At 38.2% G+C, this 26,378-nt stretch overlaps 1 protein-coding gene across 16 annotated transcripts in view; it reads left to right on the top strand.

Annotated features, from left to right (window-relative positions):
* The window catches only part of VPS13A (vacuolar protein sorting 13 homolog A), a 248,424-nt gene that overhangs the window by 91,168 nt on the left and 130,878 nt on the right, over window positions 1-26,378 (top strand). For 14 of the 16 annotated variants that reach the window (XR_011379457.1, XR_016236667.1, XR_016236666.1 and 11 more), the window contains 5 exons: window positions 1,024-1,141; window positions 19,103-19,241; window positions 21,822-21,906; window positions 23,426-23,580; window positions 24,322-24,478. Coding sequence is in view for 13 of the 16 variants with exons in the window: in XM_089336575.1 (XP_089192701.1) it covers window positions 1,024-1,141; window positions 19,103-19,241; window positions 21,822-21,906; window positions 23,426-23,580; window positions 24,322-24,478 (654 nt within the window). In the remaining 3 variants the exon portion in view is untranslated. The remainder of the gene's footprint in view (window positions 1-1,023; window positions 1,142-19,102; window positions 19,242-21,821; window positions 21,907-23,425; window positions 23,581-24,321; window positions 24,479-26,378) is intronic. The other 2 variants (XM_089336587.1, XM_089336586.1) reach the window with 1 other exon arrangement.

Genomic DNA, 26,378 nt, shown 5'->3' with positions numbered 1-26,378 from the left:
AATTTAGGCCAGGAAAGATACTAAGATGCAGAAATGTAGAAGCATTTCATTGTTACTGCCTGGAGATTATTGGAATTCCTTGGAACTGTTTTTGATAAACATTAACTGTTCTTAAGTAATGGAATCCTTTTTAATGCAATTTTTTGGTTATTGTGGATGTGTTATATAATTGTCATAGAATATCTTGATAATTACTGAAGTAAGTATATGCTTCTAGATAACTTTTTTTTTTTTTAAAGATTTTATTTATTTACTTGACAGGTAGAGTTACAGACAGTGAGAGGGAGAGACAGAGAGAAGGTCTTCCTTCCGTTGGTTCACTCCCCAAATGGCCGCTACGGCTGGCGCATTGTACCAATCTGAAGCCAGGAACGAGGCTCTTCCTCCTGGTCTCCCACACGGGTGCAGGCACCCAAGCACTTGGGCCATCCTCCACTGCACTCCTGGGCCACAGCAGAGAGCTGGACTGGAAGAGGAGCAACCGGGACTAGAACCCGGGGCCCATATGGGATTCCGGCACAGCAGGCAGAGGATTAGCCAACTGAGCCGCGGCGCCGGCCCCAAGTCTCAGTTTTCTAAAAAGAGTTGATTACACATATTTGTGAGAATTAAAGTTTAAATACTGTCTAGAATACTGTTAGTTTTATATCTTGAATAACTGACAGCAGTTATTAGTATTAAAGGTCCTCACAATTTCCTGTTTTGTAGCCATGTTTTTTGAGTAAGTTATATGGTTGATGTGGTGGTTGTCAATGGATGCATGGCAGATTTGATTAAAAAGTGTTTTTTAAAGTAAATGTTTTTTTTTCTAATAGAGGATATTATAAAACAGTGGCAAAATGCTGAAAGAGAAAAGAAGTCAGCTACTAACTGTGTCTATCTGGGAATGTGACATTAAGGTTCTGTACATGTGGGACAATTTCCTTATACCATGCAGTGTGTGATTTTCAAGTATTAATAGTAATTTTTGGCTTTGTGTATTATCAGATCATACTAATGGTGACATCTGTTTTCTGTAATTAGGAGAAAATTGGAAAGAAGCACGAAAACTCAATGTATCTACACAGCATATTTTGGTACCTATGCACTTTAATGTGGAACTCTCTAAGGCCATGGTTTTCATCGATACAAAGATGCCTAAGTATGTAATATCTGTTTCATGTGATTTTTTATTTTCTCAGTAATTCCATAACTAAGGAAGTGCCAGTTTTATTGGTTCTTTTTATTTATGCTAAAATGTACATACATAACAAAAATTATCATTTAAACTTTTATTCATTTCATTTTTTTTTTTGGAAGGGTAGAGAAAGATATTCACTGGTTTACTCATCTACCAAAAGCCTACAACAGCCACGGCTGGGATAGGCTGGAGTCAGGTGTTCAGAACTCTGTCTGGCAGAGACGTAGGTGCTTGAGCATCTTCTGTCTCTCAGCGTGCACATCAACAGGGAGCAGCTCAGACATGGAATAACTGGAACTTAAACATGGCATGTGGGCGTCTCAAGTGGCAACCTACCACTGCCACCACACACCTGCCCATTATATTATTTTTAAGTGTATATTGTCATTAAGTACATCACACTGTTGCCCTCAGGCCTTGGCAACCACCATTGTATACCTCTACTGTTATGATTTTGACTATTTTAAGTACCTCATATAAGTGGAATCATAAAACATTTGTCTTTCTCTGTCTGGTTACTTAACACAGTGTCTTCAAGGTTCATCTGTATTGCAGCATATGTCATTATTTCATTTTTTAATAAACACTGAATCACACACAGAAGGAGAGAGATTGATCTTCCATCAACCAGTTTACTCACCAAATGGCCACAGCCAGGTCTAGGACAGGCCAAAGCCAGGAGCCAGGAACTCCATCCTATTCTCTCACATGGTTGACAGGCTCAAGTGCTTGGACCATCTTCCCCTGCCTTCCCAGGTTTATTAGCGGGAAGCTAGATTTGAAGCAGAGTAGCTGAGACTTGAACTGGCCCTCCGATATGGGGTGCTTGTGTTCTGAGTAGGGATTCTTAACTTTCTTTGTCATGGAGCTGGCCCTTCATTCATTTTTAAAGCTGCATAATATTTCTTTTGTGTACCTATATTTTGTTTATTCATTGATTGACCCTGTTTGGCTGTTATAATGATGCTGCTATGTACAATATCTGTTTAAGTCCCTGTTTTTAATAATCTTGGATGTTTCCTTAGAGTAGAATTTCTGAATCATATGGTAATTCAGTGTCCAGGGTTTTGAGGAATGCTGTACTGTACTGTGTTTCATAGCAACTAAACCATTTTACATTGTTACCACTAACATGTAATGGTTTTAGTTTTTCATCTCCTTGCTAATTAAATATATTAACTAATATCTTACTAGGTGTGAAGTGGTATCTTACTGTAGTTTTGACTTTGATTTCTACAGTGCCTCATAATGTTGCATGTCTCTTTATGTGCTTATTGGCCATTTACTATTTCTTTGAAGATGTATATTCAGCTTCTTTACCAGTTTTTTAATCTGGTTGTTTATTTTTTTCTTACCGAGTTGTAGGAATTCTTTATATATTCTAGATATTTACCCCTTGTTAGGTGTTTTATTTGCAAATATTTTTTCTGATTCTGTGGATTGTCTTAATACTTTGATAGTTTTCTTTGCATACAAATTTTTAATTTTTATGAAATCGCTTTTGTCTTTGTATGCTTTGGGTGTCTTATCCAAGCAATTATTTCTAAATTCAGTCTCATAAAGCTTTTTCCATTATGTTTTCTTCATTGAATTTTATAGTCTTAGCTTCCATATTTAGTTGTTTGGTATCTTTTGATTTAAATTGCTTATATAGTACAAGTAGGTAAAAGTAAGAATCCATTCTTCTGTTTGCAGATATCTAGTTTTCCTATACCATTTATTGAAAAGACTTCTTTCCTCATTGAATGTCTTTGGTACTTTTTAAAAAAAATAATTTAACTATACATGCAAGAATTTATTCCTGGGCTTTCTATTCTACTCTGTTGATCTTTATGTCAAATGCCATGCTGTTTACATTACTACAGGTGTGCAGTATGGAAATCAGAAAATGAGTCATCCAAATTATTCCTTTTTGAAATTGTTTTTATTATGAGGAATTCTTTGATATATCACATGAATCTTGGAATGGGTTTTTCTATTTCTGCAAATAAGTCCGTAGAATGTTAACATGGGAGCCATTGAATCTGTTGATCACTTTGAATAAAATTGACATCTTATTAACTTTTCCTGTCTTTGAATAGGAAATGTCTATTTATTTTTGTCTTTAGTTACAGCAACATTTTGAGTTTTCAGTATGTAAGTCTTTCACCTCCATGGTTAAATTTATTTTTTTTTAAGTTAGTGTAATGGACCTGTTTATTTAATTTTCTTTTTGGATATAATATTGTTAGTATATGGAAATTCCTCTGGTTTTTGACCTCACAAGTTTCTAAATTGTTCTACCAGTTTTGTTTTTATGGAATCATTAGGCTTTTCCATATACAAGATCATTCATCTGTGTCCAGAGGTAATTTTGCTTCTTCCTTTCTGATTTAGATGGCTTCTGTATTTTTCTTTGCTTAATTACGCTAGTTAGAACTTCTGTTACTTTGTTCAATAAAAATGGTTTAAGCAGGCATCCTTGTCTTGATTCTAAGTATAGAGGAAAAGCTATCAGTGTTTCATCATTGGGTTTGTTAGCTGTGGATTTTCCCTGTCTGACTTTATTATGTTGAGGGAATTTCCTTTCACTACTAATTTGTTGAGCATTTCTGACAAAATGTGCCAAAATTTTTTCAGATGCTTTTTCTGCATCATTTGAGATTATCATGTGGGTTTTTTTTCTTTGCTTCATTAGGTTAATGGGAGTTACAAAAGGAACTTCAGAAAGTTCACTCAAAATAGAATTAAAAAATAAATCATTTTGATGCAGATTATTTTGAAATCCACACAGATTTTTTTTCATAATACAAATGTCAAGAAGCTTGTATGTATGTCTATATTATTTGAGTGAGAGAGAGAAATACACCATCTGTTGATGCATTCCCCAAATGCCTGCAATGGCCAGAGGTTGGCCAGGCCAAAGCTGAGAGCTAGGGACTCAGTCTGAGCCTTCTATGTAGATTGCAGGGGCCCAAGTACTTGTGGCATCACCTGCTGCCTCCCAGGGTACACATTAACAAGAAACTGGAATAGGGAAGTGAGCTGGAATTTGAACACAGACACTATTGATATGGGATGCAGGTATCATAAGTGACATCTTACCCACTACATCATATTACTGCTTCATCTTAAATTGATTAATTTTCATATAAGGATCATACATCTATTCCAGGAATAAAAATTCACTTAATCGTGATGTATAAGCCTTATAATGTGCTATTTGGTCTCCTATTGTTTAATTGGATAGTTTTGTGTCGATACCCTTTGGAAATATTGGTTTGTAACTTTTTTCCCCTTTTGGTAATTTTGACGAGTATCAGGGTGATTCTGTCTTTATAGGACATATTAGGAGGTATTCTCTCCTTTTCAATTTTTAATTGTGTCATAGAATTTGCTATTGAAACTGTCAGATCATGGACTTTTCTTTGTCAGGAAGTTTTCATTGTTGATTCAGTCTCCATAGGTATTTAAATTTACCTAATCTTTCTATTTTTTTCACAATTCACTATTAGTTTTTTTTTTTCTTTCCCCTTTAAAAAAAAACGTTTATGTAAGGAATACAAACTTCATGCATTTCATAAGTACAACTTGAAGAATATATATATATATATATATATATATATATATATATATATACACGGCCTTCCCACCCTCTTTTTCCTCCTCCTCCTATTCCCAGTCTTTTTTTTTTTTTTTTTACTAAGATCTATTTTCAATTAAATTCATACACAGGAGGTTATACTAAGTAAAGAGTTCAACAATTTGTATGGGGGGAGGGGAACCTGTTCCTCAGCAGTCACCAAGGGCTGTTCAGAGTCATTTCATCTTGAAGTTAATTTCACTTTTTTTTTGGAGAAACTTAATTAACTTTAAAGAACCACCCAAGAATAATACATCTTTTGTGAGCACTTAGACATAACTATAACTTATGAGACAAAATATCCTCAACTTAATGAATTAAAAGAAAGTAATTCTTTGAGAAGAACAAGTTTTATCAGTATATAGTATTTGTCCATTTGGGACTGGCTTAATTCACTAAGTATGATGTTTCCCAGTATCATCCATTTTGTGGCAAATGACCGGATTTCAGGTTTTTTTCTTCTGCTGTGTAATGTTTCATGGTGTAACAATTCCAAAATTTCTTTATCCCGTCTTCAGTTAATGGGCATTTGGGTTCATTCCATGTCTTAGCTATTGTAAATTGAGCTGCCATAAACACAGGGGTAAGGATAACTCTTTCATTTGTTGATTTCCTTTCACTTGGATAAATTCCCATGAGTGGGATTGCTGAGTCAAATGGTAGGTCTATAATTAGATTTCTGAGTATCTCCGTACTGTCTTTCATAGTGGCTTTACCAATTTACATCCCCATCCACAGTGGGTTAGGATACCTTTTTCTCACATCATCGCCAGCATTTGTGTTTTTTTTTTTTTTATTTCTATATGAAAACCATTCTAACTAGGGCGAGGTGAAACCTCATTGTGGTTTTGATTTGCATTTCTCTGACAGATAGTGACCCTGAGCATTTTTTTATTTGACTATTGGCCATTTGGATTTCTCCTGTGCCTCCATATGAATTTCAGCATCATTTTTTCCAGATATGAGAAGAATGTCTTTGGTATCTTGATTGGTATCACATTGAATCTGTAAATTACTTTTGGGAGAATGGACTTTTTGATGATATTGATTCTTCCAATCCATGAGCATGGAAGATTTTTCCATTTTTTGGTATCCTCTTCTATTTCTTTCTTTAATGTTTTATATTGTAATCATAGAGATCTTTGACATCCTTGGTTAAGTTTATTCCAAGGTATAGGGAATGGGATTGATCTTAGAAGTTCTTTCTCAGCTGTGGCATTGCCTGTGTATACAAAGGCTGTTGATTTTTGTGCATTGATTTTATATCCTACTACTTTGCCAAACTCTTCTATGAGTTCCAGTAGTCTCTAAGTGGAGTTCTTTGGATCCCCTAAATAAAGAAATCATATAATCTGCAAAGAGGGATAGTGTGACTACTTCTTCCTTCCCAATTTGTATCCCTTTAATTTTTTTTTCTGCCTAATGGCTCTGGCTAAAACTTCCAGAACTATATTGAATACCAGTGGTGAGAAGGGGCATCCCTGTCTGGTACCAAATCTCAGTGGAAATGCTTTCAACTTTTCCCCATTGAATAGGATGCTGGCTGTGGGTTTTTCATAAATTGCTTTGATTGTATTGAGGATTGTTCCTTCTATACCCAGTTTGCTTAGAGTTTTCATCATGAAAGGGTGTTGTATTTTATCAAATGCTTTCTCTGCATCTATTGAGATAATCATATGGTTTTTCTTCTGCAGTTAGTTAATTTGATGTATCACATTGATTGCTTTGTAAACACTGAACCATCCCTGCATACCAGGGATAAATCCCACTTGGTCTGGTTGGATCATCTTTCTGATGTGTTGTTGGATTCTATTGGCCAGAATTTTATTGAGGATTTTTGCGTCTATGTTCATCAGGGAAATTGGTCTGTAATTCTCTCTCTCTCTCTCTCTCTTTTTTTTTTTTTTTTTTTTTTTACAGGCAGAGTTAGAGAGAGAGACAGAGAGAAAAGAGAGAAAGGTCTTCCTTTTTCTGTTGGCCCACCCCCCAAATGGCCGCTGCGACCTGCATGCTGCGCCGATCCAAAGCCAGGAGCCAGGTGCTTCCTCCTGGTCTCCCATGCGGGTGCAGGGCCCAAGCACTTGGGCCATCCTCCACTGCCTTCCTGGGCCACAGCAGAGAGCTGGGCTGCAAGAGGAGCAATCGGGACAGAATCCAGCGCCCCAACCGGGACTAGAATCCAGGGTGCCGGCGCTGCAGGCGGAGGATTAGCCAAGTGAGCCGTCCCCTGTGTGTTTATTTTATATCCTGCTACGTTACCTTCTATGAGTTTCAGTATATTTTAGGGGAGTCTTTTGGATCCCCTATAATATAGAATCATGTTATCTGCAAATAAGTAGTTTGACTTCTTCCTTCCAATTTGTATCCCTTTGATTGCTTTTTCTTTTTTTTAGCTCTGGCTAAAACTTCCAGGACCATATTGAATAGCATGGTGTCCAAGACAGTCCTTGTCTTATTCTGGATCTCAGTGGGAATGCTTCCAACTTTTCCCCATTCAATAGAATGTTGGCCATGGGTTTGTCATAAATTGCCTTGATTATGTTGAGGACTGTTCCTTCTATACCCAGTTTGCTTATAGTTTTCATCATGAGAGGTTGTTGTATTTTATCAAATGCTTTCTCTGCATCTATTGAGATAATCATATGTATTTTGTTCATCAGATTGTTAATGTGATGTATCACTGTGACTGATTTGCAAATGTTGAACCATCCCTGCATACCAGGGATGAATCTCATTTGGTCCATGGAATGATGTTTCTGATGTGTTGTTGGATTAAATTGGCTCATATTTTGTTGAGGATTTTTACATCTATGTTCATCAGGGAAATTGATCTTCTTCTCTGTTTATCCTTTTCGGGTTTAGGCATTAAGGTGATGCTGGCTTCATAGAAAGAATTTGGGAGGATTCTCTTCCTTTCAGTTGCTTTGAATAGCTTGAGAAAATGGAGTTATTTATTTATATGTCTGGTAGAATTCAGAAGTGAAAAGTCCTGAGCTTTTCTTTGTCGGGAGAATCTTTATTACTGATTCAGTTTCTGTCTTCATTACGGGTCTGTTTAGGTTTTCTGTATCTTAAGGCTCAATTTAGGTAGGTTCTATATGTCCAGGAATCTATCCATTTCTTTTAGGTGTCTTGGTTTGTTGGGATACAGCTGATTGTAGTATTTTCTGATGATTCTTTTTATCCCTGTGGTATCTTTAAAGTTCCTTTTTCATTTCTAATTTTATTTATTTGGGTCTTCTCCCTCCTTTTTAGGTTAGTGGGCTAATGGTCTGTCATTTCTGTTTGTTTTTTAAAAAACCAGCTCTTTGTTTTGCTTTTCTTTTGTATTTTTTTTCCTCTGATTTGCATTATTTCTTTTCTCCTACTAGTTTTGGGTTTGGTTTGATGTTGTTTTTCTAGGTCCTTGAGATACATGGAGAGCTCATTTATTTGGTGTCTTTCCAATTTCTTGATATAGACACCAGTTGCTATAAACTTTGCTATTAACACTTCTTTTGCTGTATCCCATAAGTTTTTGATATTTGTATTGTCATCTTCATTTGCTTCCAGAAATTTTTTGATTTATTCTATGACCCACTATTCATTCAGGAGCATGTTGTTCAGTCTCCATGTGTTATAGAGATTTCTGAGTTATTAATTTCCAGCTTGAATTTGTTGTGGCCCAAGAAGATACATGGTATGATTTTGATTTTTTTTTTTTAATTTACTGATACTTGCTTTATGGCTTATCAGGTTGCCTGTACCACAGGAAGTTTCATGCACTGGTGAAGAATGTGTAATCCAGGACTGTAGGATGGAAGGTTCTGTAGATATTTGTTAGGTCCATTTGGTCTTTAGTGTCAGTTAACTCTGTTGTTTCTTTGCTGATTTCCTGTCTGGTCAATCTGTCCATTGCTGAAAGTGGGGTATTGAAGTCCCCCATTACTTTGTTGTATTTGGGTCTTTGTCTCCCTTTTGTTCTCTTCACATTTCTTTTAAGCATCCAGGTGCTCTGTAATTAGGTTCATACACGTTTTCAAATAGTCACCTCTTCCTGTTTAAGTGATCCCTTAATCTCTTTGAACATTTTTTGTGTTAAAGGCTATTTTGTCTGATAATTAGGATGGCAAAACCAGTTCTTTTTGGTTTCTGTTAGCATGGAATATCTTTTTCCATTATTTCACTTTCAGTCTGTGTGCATTTTTGTTGGTGCAATGTTTTTCTTATAGGCAGCAAATAGATGGGTTTTGATTTTTAATCCATTCTACCAGTCTCTGTCTTTTAGCTGGAGAGTGAAGGCTGTTTACATTCAAGGTGATTATTGATGAGTAACAATTCAGTCCTGCCATTTTTCATAAATATTCCAATTTTTTACTTCAGATTTCCTTTGAACTTTTACTGGGAGATTTTCTGCCTTCACCTTTTTTCATAGTGATGACTTTGTTTCTGTGTGTAGCACATCCTTAAGCATCTCTTGCAAGGCTGGAACAGGTGGTGACAAATTCAATTTCTGTTTTTTATGGATGGTCTTTATTTCACCTTCATTCATAAAAGAGAGCTTTGCAGGGTACAGTATTTTAGGTTGGCTTTTTTTTTTTTCTCTCGACTTAGAATATATCTCTCCATTCTTTCTGACCTGTAGGGTTTCTAATCAGAAGTCTGCTCTGAGTCTAATAGATCCTCTGAATGTATTATGGCATTTCTCTCATGCACATTTTACAGTCTTTTATTTATGTTTTACAGTGGAGAGTTTGATTACAATGTATCATGGTGAAGATCTCTGATCATGTCTCTTAGGAGTTATTTGTGTTTCCTGTACTTGGATGTCCCTTTCTTTCTCCAAATTAAAGAAGTTTTCTATTATTACTTCACTAAAAAGGCATTCTAATTCTTGTCTTTCTGCTCCTTCAGGAACTCCTGGGATCTGTATGTTGGGTTGTTTGATAGTATCCTGTAGATCTCAAATAGTGTTTCTCAGTTCTCTGATTTCTTCTTCTTTTTGGTCTGACTTTAAAATTTCCTGCAATTTGTCTTCTAAGTCAGATATTCTTTCTTCTGCTTCACCGACTGTGTTGTTACAGCTTTCCACTGCATTTTTATTTATTTTATTGACTTGTTCATTTCTAAGATTTCATTTTGATTTATCTTTGAGATCTCAATTTCGTGGGACAAATTTTCTTTCCTGTCGTGTATGGATTTCATTAGTTCATTGATTTGCTTCTGATTACTTCTAAGTAATCCTACAATCAAGTTTTTGAAATCCTTTTCTGGCATTTCTTCATTATCTTCATCTTGACATACTAGTATTGAAGTGTTATGTTCTTTTTGGGGTGTCATGTTGTCTTCCTTATTCTTATTTCTTGATTTTCTGTGTTTATTATTTGGCATTTTGGAGATACAAGTTTGCTTCTTCTTTATTTTTCCCATGTGATGGTTTTTTTATCTTTGGACTATACCTCTGTGGCTTAGTGGAGTGTCCCCCCTTTCAATGAATACCTAGAAGCCTGTGGTTGCTATGGCCAGGGAGCTCTGTTCAGTGCTCCAGGGTGAAGGGAGTGTTCAGGGTGACACTCAGTTTGGGTGTGGTAAAACTCACTTTTTTTTTTTTAAGAGGGAAGGTTTGTTCTGTTCTGTTGTCATAGTCTCTGCTCACCTCTCCTCAAGGGAGACCAGTGTCTGGGCGCTAGGCCCAATTGGTATAATGTTCGTCCATAATGCCACAAGAACCACACAAAGAATCTGTGCAGTCCTCAGTGTAAGCACAGAGTTTGCAGAAATGACACTCAACAGAGATTCAGGGACCCTTGAGCGCAGCCGCCCACAGTGACTGCCCAAAGTCCCAGCCACAACCTGAGTCCTCCCACTCAGCCTCAGTATTCTCACAGTCCCAGCACACAAGCCTCCTACAGTCACAAGCACCCAGCCCCCTGTCAGTTCTCCCCTCCAGACTCATACATCTCTGCTGGTTGCTGGGCACATGGACACAAGCTGGTATAGCTGTTATACATGTCCAAAATGGTACCTGCCCTCTCGGCTTGTTACAGGATGCCAGTGCAAGGTGGTCTGGGAAAAACATGCCCCCCTCCTTTTTTTCCTCCTCTAGTTTGGCAGGTACACTGTTTCTCACAGGACTGCAAGCCAGATTCCCTCCAGGCTCTTCCCACAGCTTTGTCTTCTGTGGCTTGGGCTGCTGCAGTCTGGTCTCACCTAATTCTCCAAAGCTGGTGCTGAGGCTCTTGGCTGCTGGGTCATGAGTTGTGCATCTAGGTCCACAGTGTTCTTCTAATTTGCATGGAGTTTTCTCCCTACCTCTTACCTGAGATTGCACTCTCTCCACTTTTTTTAAACTATCTTCTCCTAGACTAGAGCAATAAGCTCCTTCCCTATTCCACCATTGTAATCCCTCTGAAGGTTTGTTTTTCTAGGAATTTCATTGAGATTACTCAGTTTGTTAGCATAATATTATTCATAATACATAGATAAACTAATTCTGTATTTTTTCTTTAACTAAAGATTTGTCAGTTTTGTTGATCATTCTGAAGAATTGACTATTGGTTCTGTTGATTTTTCATTATTTTTCTGTACTTTATCTGTACTCAACTGTTTTTATTTTCTTTTTCTTTCTTTCTTTCTTTTTTTTTTTTTGGGGGGGGGGCCTTTGGTTTAGTTTCCAGTGATGTTAGACTATTGATTTGAGATTTTTTAAAAAATTGTTTTTAAATGCACCAAGCACCTGGTTCCTCCCCTTCTTAAAAAAATAAGATGTTTACAACTATAAATTTCTCTATTAGCAGACTTTGCTGTTTCCACTAATCTTGGAGTGTTATGTTTTCATTTGTCTCAAGATAATTTTTAATTTTTTTGTGATTTCTTCTTTGACTCATTTTTTTGTCTACGAAATTTTATTTCAGTAAATTTTGAATATGCTGTTTTCCTTCTACTTTTGCTTTCAATAATTGTCTGCTGTTCTCAGAAAAGATACTTTCTGAAACTTCAATCTTCTACAACTTTTTTTTTAAAGATTTATTCATTTATTTGAAAGTCAGACTTACACAGAGAGGCAGAGAGAGAGAAAGGTCTTCCATCCACTGGTTCACTCCCCAACTGACTGAGATGGCTGGAGCTGAACTGATCTGAAGCCAGGAGCTGCGAGCTTCTTTGGGTCTCCCATGCGAGTACAGGAGCCCAAGGACTTGGAGGACCATCTTCCCTGCTTTCCAGGCCATAGCAGAGAACTGGATTGGAAGTGGAGCATCTGGGACTCAAACTGACACTCTTGTGGGATGCTGGCACAGTGATTTTACCCGCTGTGCCACAGCCATAGTGCCGGCCCCTTCTGCAACTTTGTGATAACTTATTTTGTAACCAAGCATATAATAGATACCAAAGAATGTTCTCATGTATGTTAGAAAAATGTGCATTCTGTGGTCTCTAGATGGAGTGTTCTCTGTAGGTCTGCATGGTCCTGTTAGTAATGCTGTTCTAATACTCCTTATTAGTTTTTTGTTTGGTTATGTTCATTATTAATAATAGAATATTGAAATCTTGTGCTATTAGAGAGCTGCATTTTTTCCTCTTAATTCTGTCGATGTTTGATTCATGTATTTTTTTTCTTTCGTTTTTTTTTTTTATTTGACAGGTAGAGTTATAGACAGAGAGAGAGAGAGAGAAAGGTTTTCCTTCTGTTGGTTCACTCCCCAAATGGCTGCTACGGCCGGCGCGCTGCGCCAGTCCGAAGCCAGGAGCCAGGTGCTTCCTCCTGGTCTCCCATGTGGGTGCAGGAGCCCAAGCAGTTGGGCCATCCTCCACTGACCCCCGGGCCACAGCAGAGAGTTTGACTGGAAGAGGAGCAACCAGGACTAGAACCCATTGCCCATATGGGATGCTGGCACCGCAGGTGGAGGATTAACCAAGTGAGCCACAGCGCCGGCCCCTGCTTCATATATTTTTGAGCTCTGACATTTGATGTATTTTGTTGAAATGTAACTTTCATTATTATTATAGATAATATCCTCCTTTGTTCCTTGTAAGTTTTTTTTTTTTTTAAGATTTATTTATTTATTTGAAAGGCTGTGAGGAAGGGAGGAAGTGAAGGGAGGGAAGGACAGGTCTGGAACAGGATAAAGCTGGAAGTCTATCCTGGTCTCCTACAGGTAGCAGTGGCCGAAGCATTTGGGTCATCATATAGCTTCCTTCTCAGGTGCATTAGCTGGATGCTGTAGCAAGAGGCTGCTTAACCTGCTTCGCAACACCAGACCCTGCATTCTTTCACTTTTAACCTATATATTTTCTTAGATCTAAAGTGAGTCATTTGCAGACAGCAGATAGTTAAATCTCATGTTTTTATGCATTTTGGTAATTATGTCTTTTGGTTGGGAAGCTTAAAATATTAACCTTGAAAATAAATACTGATGGGCATTGGAAATATCTTTACCTGTACACTCAAGAGGTAGACATAGAGTCAGGAAGTGCGATGAAAGCAACAGTTTATTGGTGATCATGCAAGTCCCAAGTCTGATAAGCAGGCACACCCAGTGCAGGTAACAGCAAGCAGTTTATATCTTAGCAAGCAGGTTCCTCACTGAGTACTGTGGGGTGTCCAGTCTTCCCAGTCTCCTTTTTTTTTTTTTTTTTTTTTTGACAGGCAGAGTGAGAGACAGAGAGAAAGGTCTTCCTTTGCCGTTGGTTCACCCTCCAGTGGCCGCCCCGGCCGGTGTGCTGTGGCTGGCGCACCACGCTGATCCGATGGCAGGAGCCAGGTACTTATCCTGGTCTCCCATGGGGTGCAGGGCCCAAGTACTTGGGCCATCCTCCACTGCACTCCCTGGCCACAGCAGAGAACTGGCCTGGAAGAGGGGCAACCAGGACAGAATCCAGTGCCCTGACCGGGACTAGAACCCGGTGTGCCGGTGCCGCAAGGCGGAGGATTAGCCTAGTGAGCCGCGGCGCCAGCCCTTCCCAGTCTCCTAAGCTACACAGTTATCTTCCTCCTTCCTTTGTAATTTCTTATTGTGAGTTGGCTGCTCCCTACCAATCTTGTTGCCTAGGGAGTTTTGCTACATCTGCAAGTCAGCTACATCTATAAGTCAGTTATCTGGTTTCTATTTTACGGTTTTTCATAAGTGGTAAATTTCTATTCTATGTTGAAATGGATCTCTCTCTCTCCCTCTCTTTCTCTCTCTCTCTCTCTCTCTATATATATATATATAATATATATATATTTCCTTCCTTCCTTCCCCCTCCCCCCTCTCCCTCTCCCTCCCCCTCTCCCCCTACCTCTGCTTTTCTTTTTTTATTTTAATAGATTTTATTTATTTGTTTGAAAAGCAGAATTAGAGAAGAGAGAGAGAGAGATCCTCTAAATGCTGGTTCACTCCCCCAGTGGCTGCAATGGCCAGGGCTGGGCCAAGCTAATGTCAGGAGCTTCTTTTGTGTGTCTCCTGTGGATGCAGGGAACCAAGGGCTTGGGCATCCTCCACTGCTCTCCCAGGCATGTTAACAGGGAGCTGGATTGGGAGTAGAGCACTGGGACTCAAACTGGTGCCATATGGGATGTCGGCATCACAGGCAGCAGCTTTACCTGCTACACCACAGTGCTGGTTCCCATTTACTTACATTGGGAAAAACTTACTTTTTCAGTGTGTGCTTCCTGTGTGTCTTCTACTTTTTTGTCCTTTATTTCCTGTATTGCTGCTTCCTTTGTGTTTAGTTGATTATTGTATCATGATTTGATTCCCTTCTCAATTCCATTTTTGTATATTTTATAGATTTTTTTGTGGTTACTTTGGAGATGACATATGACTCCTAAAGTTATACTAATATGTTTAAAGTTGATACTAGCTTAACTTCAGTTTCATGCAATTGCGTGTGTCCTGCTTTATCCATTTCATTTTGTTATTGATGTCATAGTTTAAATCTTTATATACTCCACAGCATAGATTTATATTTATTTTTATATTTTATATATTTATATATACTATATATATTTTATATGTTTATTTTTATGCATTTGTTTTGCTGGAGTGAGTATTTATGTTTGTCCATGTATTTACCTTTACCAGCTTCTTTATATATTTTATTGTTTGCTGAAGCGATGATCCTGGGACCCTAACTAGAGAAGCCCATTAGTTGATTTATTCTCAAATAATTCTATACCATAGGTATCCATTTCACATCTTCTGTATACCAGCACCTTTTTTTTTTCCCTTGTAACATTCAAACCTCAGCCACAGAAGTATTTTATAATTTAACCAAATAGTCATGTAACAACCTACTCAGTGGTTTCAGGGTTCAATGAGGCAGCAGGGAGAATGCTCCTGCGATAGTACTTAAGGTTTCTTGTTTTATGGGTAGGAGAGTAGAGGCCATTTAGGGATAGCGTGGCTTTTTCCTGAGGGTATGTGGTATGGGCCTTGTTATTCATACTTAGTGTTATTACTTTGTAAAAAGGAAGCACCCAAGAGAGAATGCATACCCTTTGGTGGGCTTGTGTGACACCAGCTGCTCCAGAAAGCCTCTCCTGATTACCTTTCCTACATGCTTTTTCTTTTTCTTCCTTTGTGTGTGGTGGTTTTTTTTTTTTTTTTTTTTTTTTTTTTTTTAAAGAGGAGACATTGTCTAGAGTCCTAAATCTTGTGCTTTTAGGCGTTTTTCTGTTAGAAAGTCAGAGTCTAGAGGCAGAAGAATGCCTGGAAATTTTTTTCTGATCATACTTAAGTATGCTTTTATTCACAAATGTCTCCCTCCCCACTTACCTGAAATTTCTTATAAAGTTTTTAGTCTGTGATATAGAGCAAAGATATATATGATTTCCTGTTGTAAATATGAATTGGTCTTTAAATTCAGCGTAGTTTACTTTGATTTTTTCTTGGTAAAATGTAGGAAGCTACATGGTACTAGAATAAAAGGACACAATAGTTCTCCAAGGAAAGAAAAGAACAGTTTATCTTGCTCTCACTTTGGATTTATTCTGTTATCATGTAGTTCAGAAGAATATGTCCCACACACCCATTCCCCACTCCTCCTTTGGAAGATTTATTTATTTATTTGAAAGGCAGAGTGACAGATTTTCAGGTTTTTCGTCTGCTTGTTTACTTCCCAAATGGCCACAAAGCCAGACCTGGGCTAAGTTGAAGCCTGGAGCCAGAAACTCCATCTGGATTTCCCATGTGAATGGCGGGGGCCCAAGTACTTGGGGCATGATCGGCTGCTTTCCCAGGTGCATTAGCAGGAACTAGGATCAGAAGCAGAGCAATCAGGGCTCAAGCCAGCATTCCATTTTGGAATGCTGGTGTCTCAAGTAGCTACCCAGTGTTCTACAATGCTGGTCTCAGATAACTGTCTTTGATGCAGGGAGTAGATATACCAGAGCGGGATTAAAATAGTTGGCTAAAATGTGTCTGTTGATTATGTCTGTACATGAGGACCAGGAAAGTAATTAAAATAATTATAGGCCACAAATGACAGTGTTTTAGAAAGATGACATCTGAGAAGTTCTCTGGTTTTTATTTTACAGTTTTTCATAAGTGGTAAAAAGTGAATGTGATGTTTTGTTAAATCCAGAAAATTGAGGTGGGTGTTCAGCAGTTAAGATGCCCGCATATCTTACCCAAATACATGGGTTTTGACACCTGGCTCCCGACTCCTGACTATAGCTTCCTGAGGCATGGGGGGCAGTGTTGTTGGCTCAGATAATTGGTTTCTTGCCACATACATGGGTTCCCAGCTCCTGGCTTTGGCCTCAGTTGTTAACAGGCATTTTGGGAATCAAGCAGTGAATGCAAGCTCTATCTGCTTCTCAATCAATCAATCAATAAATAAAATTTAACAATAAAAATAAATTCCTGGAACTCTCAGAATATTTCCTTTGAAGTTTGAGCTAAAAAAGTGAGACAAATTAAAGGAAGCCTATTATTTTGTATGTAGTACATTGGTACACACTGTCTTCATATTATACAACTTACATATTTCAAGAAAGTGTAAGTTTAGACAGATTGATGGGACTTCATAATGTGTAACTAAGTTAAACTAGAATGAATGAGATAAATTATAAATTAACTTTCTTTAGGAATTCAGGTACAGTTTTAGAAGGAGAACCTTAACAGTCATTGTGCATTAATTGAAAATAAACCTTAAGGAAAATGTAAAGATAAAAATGTTAAGTGAAAACTTTGTTTTTTATGCCTGTTTCCTTTTTTTAGGGAACATAGAACACAAAATATAGTTTTTACTTAAGCAGTTGCGTGAATGAGGCTGTTTTTGTTTATTCACTGACAACCCCATTTTAACCGTTGAACAAATTATACTTAAATTGATAGAATTAAAAATATAAAAATTCAAATTTAAACATGAAAATATGGAACAACAACAACAAAAGAACAAGAAATATTTTCATTATCAAACAGATTAACAAATTCTCAGACACTCAGATACTTTCAAAACTGTCTTTCTTTTTAATTCTTTATATCCTGTCTGTAAGCAAAGGAGACTGACAAAGCATAAAGCACCTACTTTTTTTTCATCAATTAGAAATCATTCTTTTAAAAAATTTATTCATTTTATTTGAAAGGCAGACAAAGAGAAACAGAGATCTCTCATCTATTGATTCACTTCCCAAGTGTCCATAATAGGTAATGTTGGACCAGGCAGAAGACAGGAGGAGGCTGAAACTCAGTCCAGGTCTCCCACATGGGTGTCAGGGACCCAAGTACTTGAGCCATCTTCTGCTGTCTCCAGTGTATACCTCAACAGGTATACCTAGATCAGAAGCAGAGTAGCCAGCCAGGACTTGAACCAGGCACACTGATATGACATGTGAATGTACCAAATGGGAACTTAAGAGCTGTGCCAGGGGCCGGCACTGTGGCATAGTGGGTAAAGCTGCTGCCTGCAGTGACAGCCTCCCATATGGGAGCTAGTTCCAGTTCTAGCTGCTCCACTTCTGATCCAGCTCTCTGCTATGGTCTGGGAGGGAAGTAGAAGATGGCCTGGGTCCTTGGGCCCCTGTACCCATGTGGGAGACTTGGAAGAAGCTCCTGGCTCCTGACTTCATATATGCCCACTCTGGCCATTGCAGCCATTTGGGGGGGGGGGGGTGGTGAACCATCGGATAGAAGACCTCTCTGCCTCTGCCTCTCTGTAACTTTGCATTTCAAATTAAATAAATAAATCTTAAAAAAAAAAAAAAAAAGCAGTGTCAGATATCTGCTCCTGAGGTTTGGAATGGAATCATAGTTTTAGAATTATAACCTTTTGGGTAAGTTATTTGAACTTCGTAAGGCTTAGTTTCCTTATAGAAACCATGTACGTAGAGTTGGCAAGTAAGAAGTAGATTGCCTCATCCGTTGTGTGGACTATCTGCAATAATGCATATGAAATGCTTTCCTCAATGTCTGTCAGTTAAAAACACTTAAGTAGTTAAGTTTACACGGCAGGGCCGGTGCCGTGGCTCAATAGGCTAATCCTCCGCCTTGCGGCGCCGGCACACCGGGTTCTAGTCCCAGTCGGGGTACCGGATTCTGTCCCTATTGCCCCTCTTTCAGGCCAGCTCTCTGCTATGGCCCGGGAATGCAGTGGAGGATGGCCCAGGTGCTTGGGTCCTGCACCCCATGGGAGACCAGGAAAAAAGCTCCTGGCTTCGGATCAGTGTGATGCGCCGGCCGTGGCGGCCATTGGAGGGTGAACCAATGGCAAAGGAAGACCTCTCTCTGTCTCTCTCTCTCACTGTGCACTCTGCCTGTCAAAAAAAAAAAAAAAAAAAGTTTACATGGCAAACAGTAGAGGCACAATAAATGTGATAATATTGGAAAAACAAGCCTCTTAAAAATAGAAATTAGATGAGTTAACTATCTAATGAAACTGGTTACTATGATATGTTTGGAGTAGAGATTTTTAGTGCTTAAAATTACATTTGATTATATTTGTGTAACTTGAGGGGAGGAGTCCTTTTTATATTAAATTTTTTTCTTAGTTTTTATGTAGATTTATTTGAAAGGCAAAGTGATAGAGAGGGAGATCTTCCGTCTGCTAGTTTGCTCACCAAATGGCTGCAAAGCCAGGGCTGGGACAGGCCAAGGTCAAGAACCAGGCACTCTGTCCAGAGTCTCCTGTGTGGGTGACAGTGGGCCCAAGCACCTCTGCCTTCCCAGATGCATTAGCAAGAAGATGAGTTGGAAGTGGGGCAGCCAAGACTCACCAGCACTCTGATACAGGATGCTGAACCTGCTGTACCACCAAGTCTGCCTCTAGTCTCCTGCTAATTAGTGTACTTAAGTCAGGTTGAGCGTCCTTCTGTAATGATTCCTGTCTTTTTGAAACAGATTCAAGGTTGCTGGAAAGTTACCACTTGTTTCTTTACGAATCTCAGATAAAAAACTGCAAGGAATTATGGAACTGGTTGAAAGCATTCCAAAACCCCAACCTGTAACAGAAGTATCTGCCCCTGTCAAACCATTGCAGGTAATGTTATTTTCAGAATTAATAAAAGCATAAATTAAAAAAGAAAGTTCACAAATGCTATTTGAAAGAGCCACATTAATGTCAGATAAAATAATTTGCAGTTGGTTTTGAATATACCTTTAAAAATGACATCTTAAAAAAGAAATTGAAGAAATGGTAAAAAGTATAGTAGGTAAAAAAGATACAAAATGAAACGTCGCTTTTCCTTACTTCTACAGTCTCCTTTTTCCCTAATGGTAACACTGTTAACTACTGCTTCTCTAGTTTTTTAGAAAATGTTTATGATGTATACTAATAAACACAAACAACTATGCATGGACCAGTATACGTACTATTCTGAATCTGTATTCTTTTCATCATGATTACCATATATGTTCTATATCTTAGAGATATTTTTACATGTACACATAGAGTGTTTTTTGCTTTTCATGGTGATAAAATTATGAATTGTGTGGAAAATAGAAATGAAAGATAATTTTATGTTTCAAATAATTTTGAAGTCTCTGCATACTTTTGCTAGATTTAAAAGGTAAGAGTGTTTTTTAATGAAAGTTATGGAAAGAAGGCTTATGTTCTTCATTTGGAACTTATATTGGCTATAGATAAGAGGTGGGATTATGTGAGTCCGTAAGAAGTAATTGGTGTTTCTGTATTGGTTGGGATTGTGAGCAAGATGCAGTACAATCTAGGGAGTTGTAATAGTTTTTTTTTTGTTTTTTTTTTTTTTGTTTTTTTTTTAAGATTTGTTTATTTGAGAGGTAGAGTCATAGACAAAGAGAGGAAGAGACAGAGAGAAAGGTCTTCCATCTGCTGATTCACTCCACAAATGGCCACAATGGCCAGAGCTGGGCTGATCAAAAGCCGGGAGCTTTTTCAGGGTCTCCCACATGGGTGCAGGCTCCCAGCACTTGGGCCATCTTCTGCTGCTTTCCCAGGCCATAGCAGAGAGCTGGATTGGAAGAGGAGCAGCTATGACATGAACAGGCGCCTATATGGGATGCCGGCGATGCAGGCAGAGGCTTAGCCTACTATGCCACAGCTCTGGCCCCCTGTAATAGGGTTTAAGATAAGGCTTTAACATATCCTCAAGAATGTAAGGTGATCCGTTTAGCCTGTAACTTGTTACTGATTGAGTTCTTCCCCCATTTTACCTCCTTTCTATCTTCAGGCTATTTAAAATTAAATTTAGGGCATATTGGAATATTTTTTCTTATCACTGAAATATGATTAGAAAATTAAAAAATAAAACTGGAAGCTTTCCAATTCTAGAGGACTGAAATATTGGGACTTGTGTTTCATGGGTGGAGGTGGTTTCCTTACTAGTGACATGTTGATTCAAAACAGACATAATGGGCCGGTGTTGTGACACAAGGGTTAATCTACTGCTTGGGACTCACTCCCATGTCCCATATCAGTATACTTTTTAGTCCTAGCTTTTCTGCTTCCAAGCCAGCACCTGCTAATGCATTCTTGGGAGCTGCAGATGATGGCTCAAGTGCCTGGATCCCTGTCACACATGTGGGAGACCCAGATGCAGTTCTGGGATCCTGGTTTTGGCCTGACTGAGCCCTGGCTATTGGGAGCATTTGTGAAATGAACCAGTAAAGGGAAGATCTCCTGTGGATTCTTTCTCTCTGTCACTCTGCATTTCAAGTAGCACATAAGAAATATATACATAAGACTAGGGGCATGCATTTGGTATAGTGGTTAAGTCACACTTTAGGATGCCCACTTCCCATATTGGAGTGCCTGGGTTTGACTCCTGTCTCTGCTTTTGATTCCATCTTCCTACTAATATGAGCCCTGGGTAGAAGCAGATGATGACTCAAGTACTTTGGTACCTGTGACTCACATGGGAAACCTGGATTGAGTTCCAGGCTTCTGGCTTCCACCTGGCCCAGCCGTGGCTGTTTTGAGCATCTGGGGGCTAAACCAGTGGAAGGCTGATCTTTGTCTGTCTCTGTGTCTTTTTTTTTTTTTTTTTTTTTTGTCTCTCTGCCTTTTAAATAAATGAAAATATACAATAAAATTATTAATGAAGCCTGTCACCTTAATACATATTTCCTATACAGAGTCTCTCATCAAGGAAATTAACAGTGCTACAGTTTAGATTTAGCCTTAAAATGTGTAACTTCTTTTAATCTACAGTTTAGAATTGTCATTGTAAAAATATTTTTATTAATTTGGAGGACAGAAAGAGTTTCCATTTGCTTGTTCATTCCCCAAGTGCTATCTATAACTTCTAGCACTGATGGGCCAAATCCTATAGCTAGGAACTCAATCCAGGTCTCCCATAGGGGTGATAGGAGACCAGTTAGGAGTCATCACCGGCTATCTCTCAGGTTCTACATAGCAGCAGCTGGGTATAGCACACTGGTACTCCAATATGGAAGGGCCACGAGCATCCTAACTAAAGTCTTAACTGCTAGACTGAATGCCCAACCCTGTAATTTACTTTTCTAATTCAGACCTGATGTTTTTCTCAGATAGTTCAAATTGATTGGCTCTTTTTTAAAATTATTTTAAAAGTTTTCAATAGAATGTTTTGTGCTTATTGACAGTGAATTACTTTTCTTTCAGACTCATACATCTCTTTCTTTGGGAACATCACAGATTTCGCAGAGAATAATTCCTCTCTTGGAACTTCCTTCTGTTGCTGAAGATGGTAAAATAAACTGCTTATGGTTATTTTCCTCATTATACTCATATATGTTATAAAAATAATTTCCAGTTTGAGACATATCTTTCCTAAATGACAGTGGGTAGGAAAGAATGTATATGGTGCTTTAAAAAATAGGTTTTCTGTAACACTAGACAGATTAACAAGAGAAAAAAATAGAAATTGATTAGCATATCTCTTGTGTACATGGAAGAAACTCAGGGATGAGTAACTCGAAGGGATGATTGAGACTTGAGTTTGTATACCATTTTAGGTTTAAGCCAAGGAAAAGAGATTTTGGGATAATCTGATAGGGATAAGGTAGAGGTAAGTTTAGAGAAGGTAACCAGGAAAAGCATAGTGAGCAAGGGTAAGGTTTGTTATGCATATTTAAGTAACTCCTCTATCCTTGCATTCTGGAGGTGGAGACACCATTCATTGATAGCTTTACTGACAAATGTTAATTTCCCTTTAGAAAAGGGAAATTTGTGCTACTTTCAGAGTTTTATGCTGTTTCTAAAAATAATCTATGCAGTGTCACCCTTTTGCTAAACATGTATTTTGGAGTTGTATACTCTAGTCTCTAGCCATATAGAAAATTACCAGCAGTAGCAGTTACTTGTATATTTTCAAGAAATAGTCACAAAAAATCCTTTAAAAAGTAAGTAAGATATTCCTTAAAGTTGTATTTGCAGTTGATTTTTTTTTCTTTTTTTGAGGGGTGCAAATAAAAGTTGAGCTCATAGGACCACTAAAAACTAATAATTTTTTTTCAGCTGGGGTCTAGGAAATCCTAAAAAACTTCGTAGATGTCTGATTTATAATGTTTCATTTAGGTATTTGACAGTTTTGTTATAGTGTGTTTTTAAACATTTTTAACCATCTTTGTTACTAAATGAACAAATCAAGTCTTAATATTCTGCATTCACATATAAAAGTTTGTAAATATCCTGTTATCAGATAACTTGTTTCCTGGCCACACTGGAAAGAAAAAATAGACTCTTTGTAAAACTTTAAAATTAACTAACTTTTAAATAATGGTAACTGCCATGTTGATTATCTGTTTTCCAGAGAATGTTTTCTTTTTATGTGGTTTTGACACCTAAAATTAGCTATCTTTTCTGCTGTTAAAGTGTCTATTGTTACTTTAGCCCAGTGAACCTTAGGTTAAAGCTGAAGCTTCTCCCCATGCTGCTATAGTATACTGACAAAGGACAGGACTGCGGGAGATTTCATCACACTACATGGAACAGCATGCAGTATTCATGCTGTGCATAATCATTAGAATTGTCATTTGCTGTAAAAATTTTTTTATGAAATCTTAAAATAGGTTAATAATTTTAAAGTTTATGCTAAAGATTTCTTTAAAATTTTATACACTTTTATCATAAAGATGTTATTTCTTCAAATATGTTTCTATAGATCTTAGTGCTTTAATGTTCGTATTCATTTCAGGAAGGTTATCAAGATGTTTACAATTTGGTTAATTTTATTATTGACTTAAACAATGTTCTGTGAAATTTAGATTCAGATGAAGAATTTTATGATGCACCATGTAGTCCCTTAGAAGTAACTCCTCAAATTCCAACCAGAGTTAAAAATGTTCGACACAGAAAGTCACAGAAGCAGGATCATTCTGTAAATTTGACTGAGTTTAAAATGCGATTTGAAGTAGCAGAGGTATGTACTATGGTAAAATTAATATGGTTTATTTAAATGGTTTGCCATTTTTATTGTTTACAGCTTATCTATATAGTCTCATTAGGAATAAGTACTCTTTTTTAATCCTGGTTACGCTGAATCCAGACTTTTTTTTTTTTTTTGACAGGCAGAGTGGACAGTGAGAGAGAGAGACAGAGAGAAAGGTCTTCCTTTGCCGTTGGTTTACCCTCCAGTGGCCGCCCCGGCCAGCGCACCGCGCTGATCTGATGGCAGGGGCCAGGTACTTATCCTGGTCTCCCATGGGGTGCAGGGCCCAAGTATTTGGGCCATCCTCCACTGCCTTCCCGGGCCACAGCAGAGAGCTGGCCTGGAAGAGGGGCAACCGGGACAGAATCCGGCGCCCCGACCGGGACTAGAACCCGGTGTGCCGGCGCCACAAGGCGGAGGATTAGCCTAGTGAGCCGCGGCGCCGGCCTGAATCCAGACTTGCTGTGTGATACTCCCTCAATCTTTTTTGTTGGAGGTTAACTTTTTTCATCAAGAATTAGGAGCCTAGATAATATACTGTGGTTATTCAATAAATAGTTTTTGAAAGTGATTATTTCTATATGTGTATGTTCTATGAGTATATGAGAATAAAGTCACTCATTTTAAATGCATTTCATATTGTGTGTACCACATATATCTATATATAAACAGTGTACATAAACATGTTTTTGTTTTATACAGTGGTGTTTTCTTTTTTCCTTTCTTCCACAGGTTTTGATTCAATTTTACCACCTTGTTGGAGACTGTGAACTACCTGTAGTAGAAATTAATGTTTTAGGATTGGGCACAGAAGTTGAGATTAGAACATTTGATTTGAAAGCAAATGCCTTTTTGAAAGAGTTCTGCTTAAAATGCCCAGAATACTTGGGTAAGAATCTCTATTTTTAAAAATAAGTAAATTTCATTGTTGGCTATCTACTGGAGAATTTTCTCCTAAAGACTTTAAATCTTAATTTGTTAAAATATTTTCAGATCTATTACATTATGAGTTTGTATTAATCCATTTTTAGTTACTATATTAAAATACCTGAGACTGGTTAATGTATAAAGAAAAGAGGTTTAATTAGCTTACAGTTTTGGAGGCTGAAAGTCCAAGCTCTGGTGGCTCCATTGGGTTTGCCTCTGGTGGGTACCTCATGGCAAACTGCATCACGGCAAGAGCATGTGATCCCGTGGTGATAGAGGAAGCCAATGAGCAATTTAGGGTTGTGTCTCATGAGAATTAACTGGAGTCCCACAGGAACTACCCTGATCCCTTCCATGGGTACACACCCAGTGACCCAATTTTCTCTCACTAGGTGAGACCTCCTCTTTTTTTTCCTGTCTCTTTTTGTAAGATTTATTCATTTTATTTGAAAGGCAGAGTTATAGGGAGGGAGGGAGGGAGGGAGAGAGAGAGAGAGAGAGAGAGAGAGATCTCTTCTATATGCTGTTCTATATGCTGACTGGACCAGGGCATGCTGAAGCCAGGGGCATCATCTGGGCCTCCCACATGAGTTGCAGGGTCCCAAATACTTAAACCATTTTCCACTGCTTTCCCAGGCATGTTAATAGGGAACTGGGGCAGAAGTAGAGCAGCTGGGACTTGAATTGGCTTAACTTGTTGAACCACACAGCCAGCTTCAAGGTTCCACCTCTTTTTTTTTTTTTTTTTTTTAAGATTTTTTTATTTTTTATTTATTTGAGAGGGGTAGATTTACAGAGAGAGAGAGATAGATATCTTCTATCTACTAGTTCACTAGTTCACTACCCAAATGGCTGCAACTGTCAGGGTTGGACTAACCCAAAGCTAGGAGCCAGGAACATCATTGAGGTCTCCCATGCAGGTGCAGGGGCCCGAGGACTTGGGCCATTTTCTGTTGCTTTCCCAGGCGTATTATCAGGAAGCTGGATTGGAAGTGGTGCAGTGGGGTAAACAAGTGTCCATATGGGATGCCAGCGCCGCTAGCAGCAGCTTTAACCCATTACAAGACTTCACCTCTTAAAGGCTCTGCCATTTCAACACTCCACCCTGAGCACCAAGCCTCCAGCATATGAATCCTTTGGGGATAAGCCTCATCCAAGTCATAGCAAATAATTAATCTCTCTCTTTTTTTTTAAGATTTTATTTATTTATTTGAGAGGTAGAGTTACAGACAGAGGGAGAGACAGAGTGAAAGGTCTTCAATCCACTGGTTCACTCCCAAAATGGCTGCAATTGCTATAGCTGGGCCCATCCAAAGCCAGGAACCAGGAGTTTCTTCCAGGTCTCCCACATGCATGCAGGGGCTCAAACATTTGGACCATCTTTCACTGATTCCTCAGGCCATAGCAGAGAGCTGGGACAAGAACTGGTGTCTATATGGATTGCTTACTATGCCACAGCACCAGCCCCATGAGTTAATCTTTAATCTTAGAGTTGATGATCCAGGGACATAATCCAAAGAGAAAAATGAAGATTTTTTTTCATTAAGAACAATTAAATGGTTGTGATCGAATATTAAATCTAATTAACTGAGTATAGGAGCACTAATATTTAGCTTCCTCATGGTACTGTAAAATCTACCATGAATTTAGTGTCTCAAAACAACTCAAATTTGTTATCTTAATGTTGTGTAGAGTAGAAGTCTGATCCAGGTTTCACTAGGCAAAAAGCAAGGTGTTGACTCCTTTTTTCAAGGCTCTAAGGAAGGATCCATTTCCTTACTCATGCAGCTATTGACTAAATCCAAGTTCCATGAAGTTTAATTATCTGTTTCCTTGTTGTTTATTAGCTGTTGACTGTCCTT

This window comes from Oryctolagus cuniculus, chromosome 1, assembly GCF_051225735.1.
Source record: "Oryctolagus cuniculus isolate XC-2025 breed Fujian yellow rabbit chromosome 1, ASM5122573v1, whole genome shotgun sequence".
NCBI classification, from domain to species: Eukaryota; Metazoa; Chordata; class Mammalia; order Lagomorpha; family Leporidae; genus Oryctolagus; species Oryctolagus cuniculus.
The sequence above is the reverse complement of the archived record's forward strand: the minus strand, read 5'-3'. Positions and strand labels throughout refer to the sequence as shown.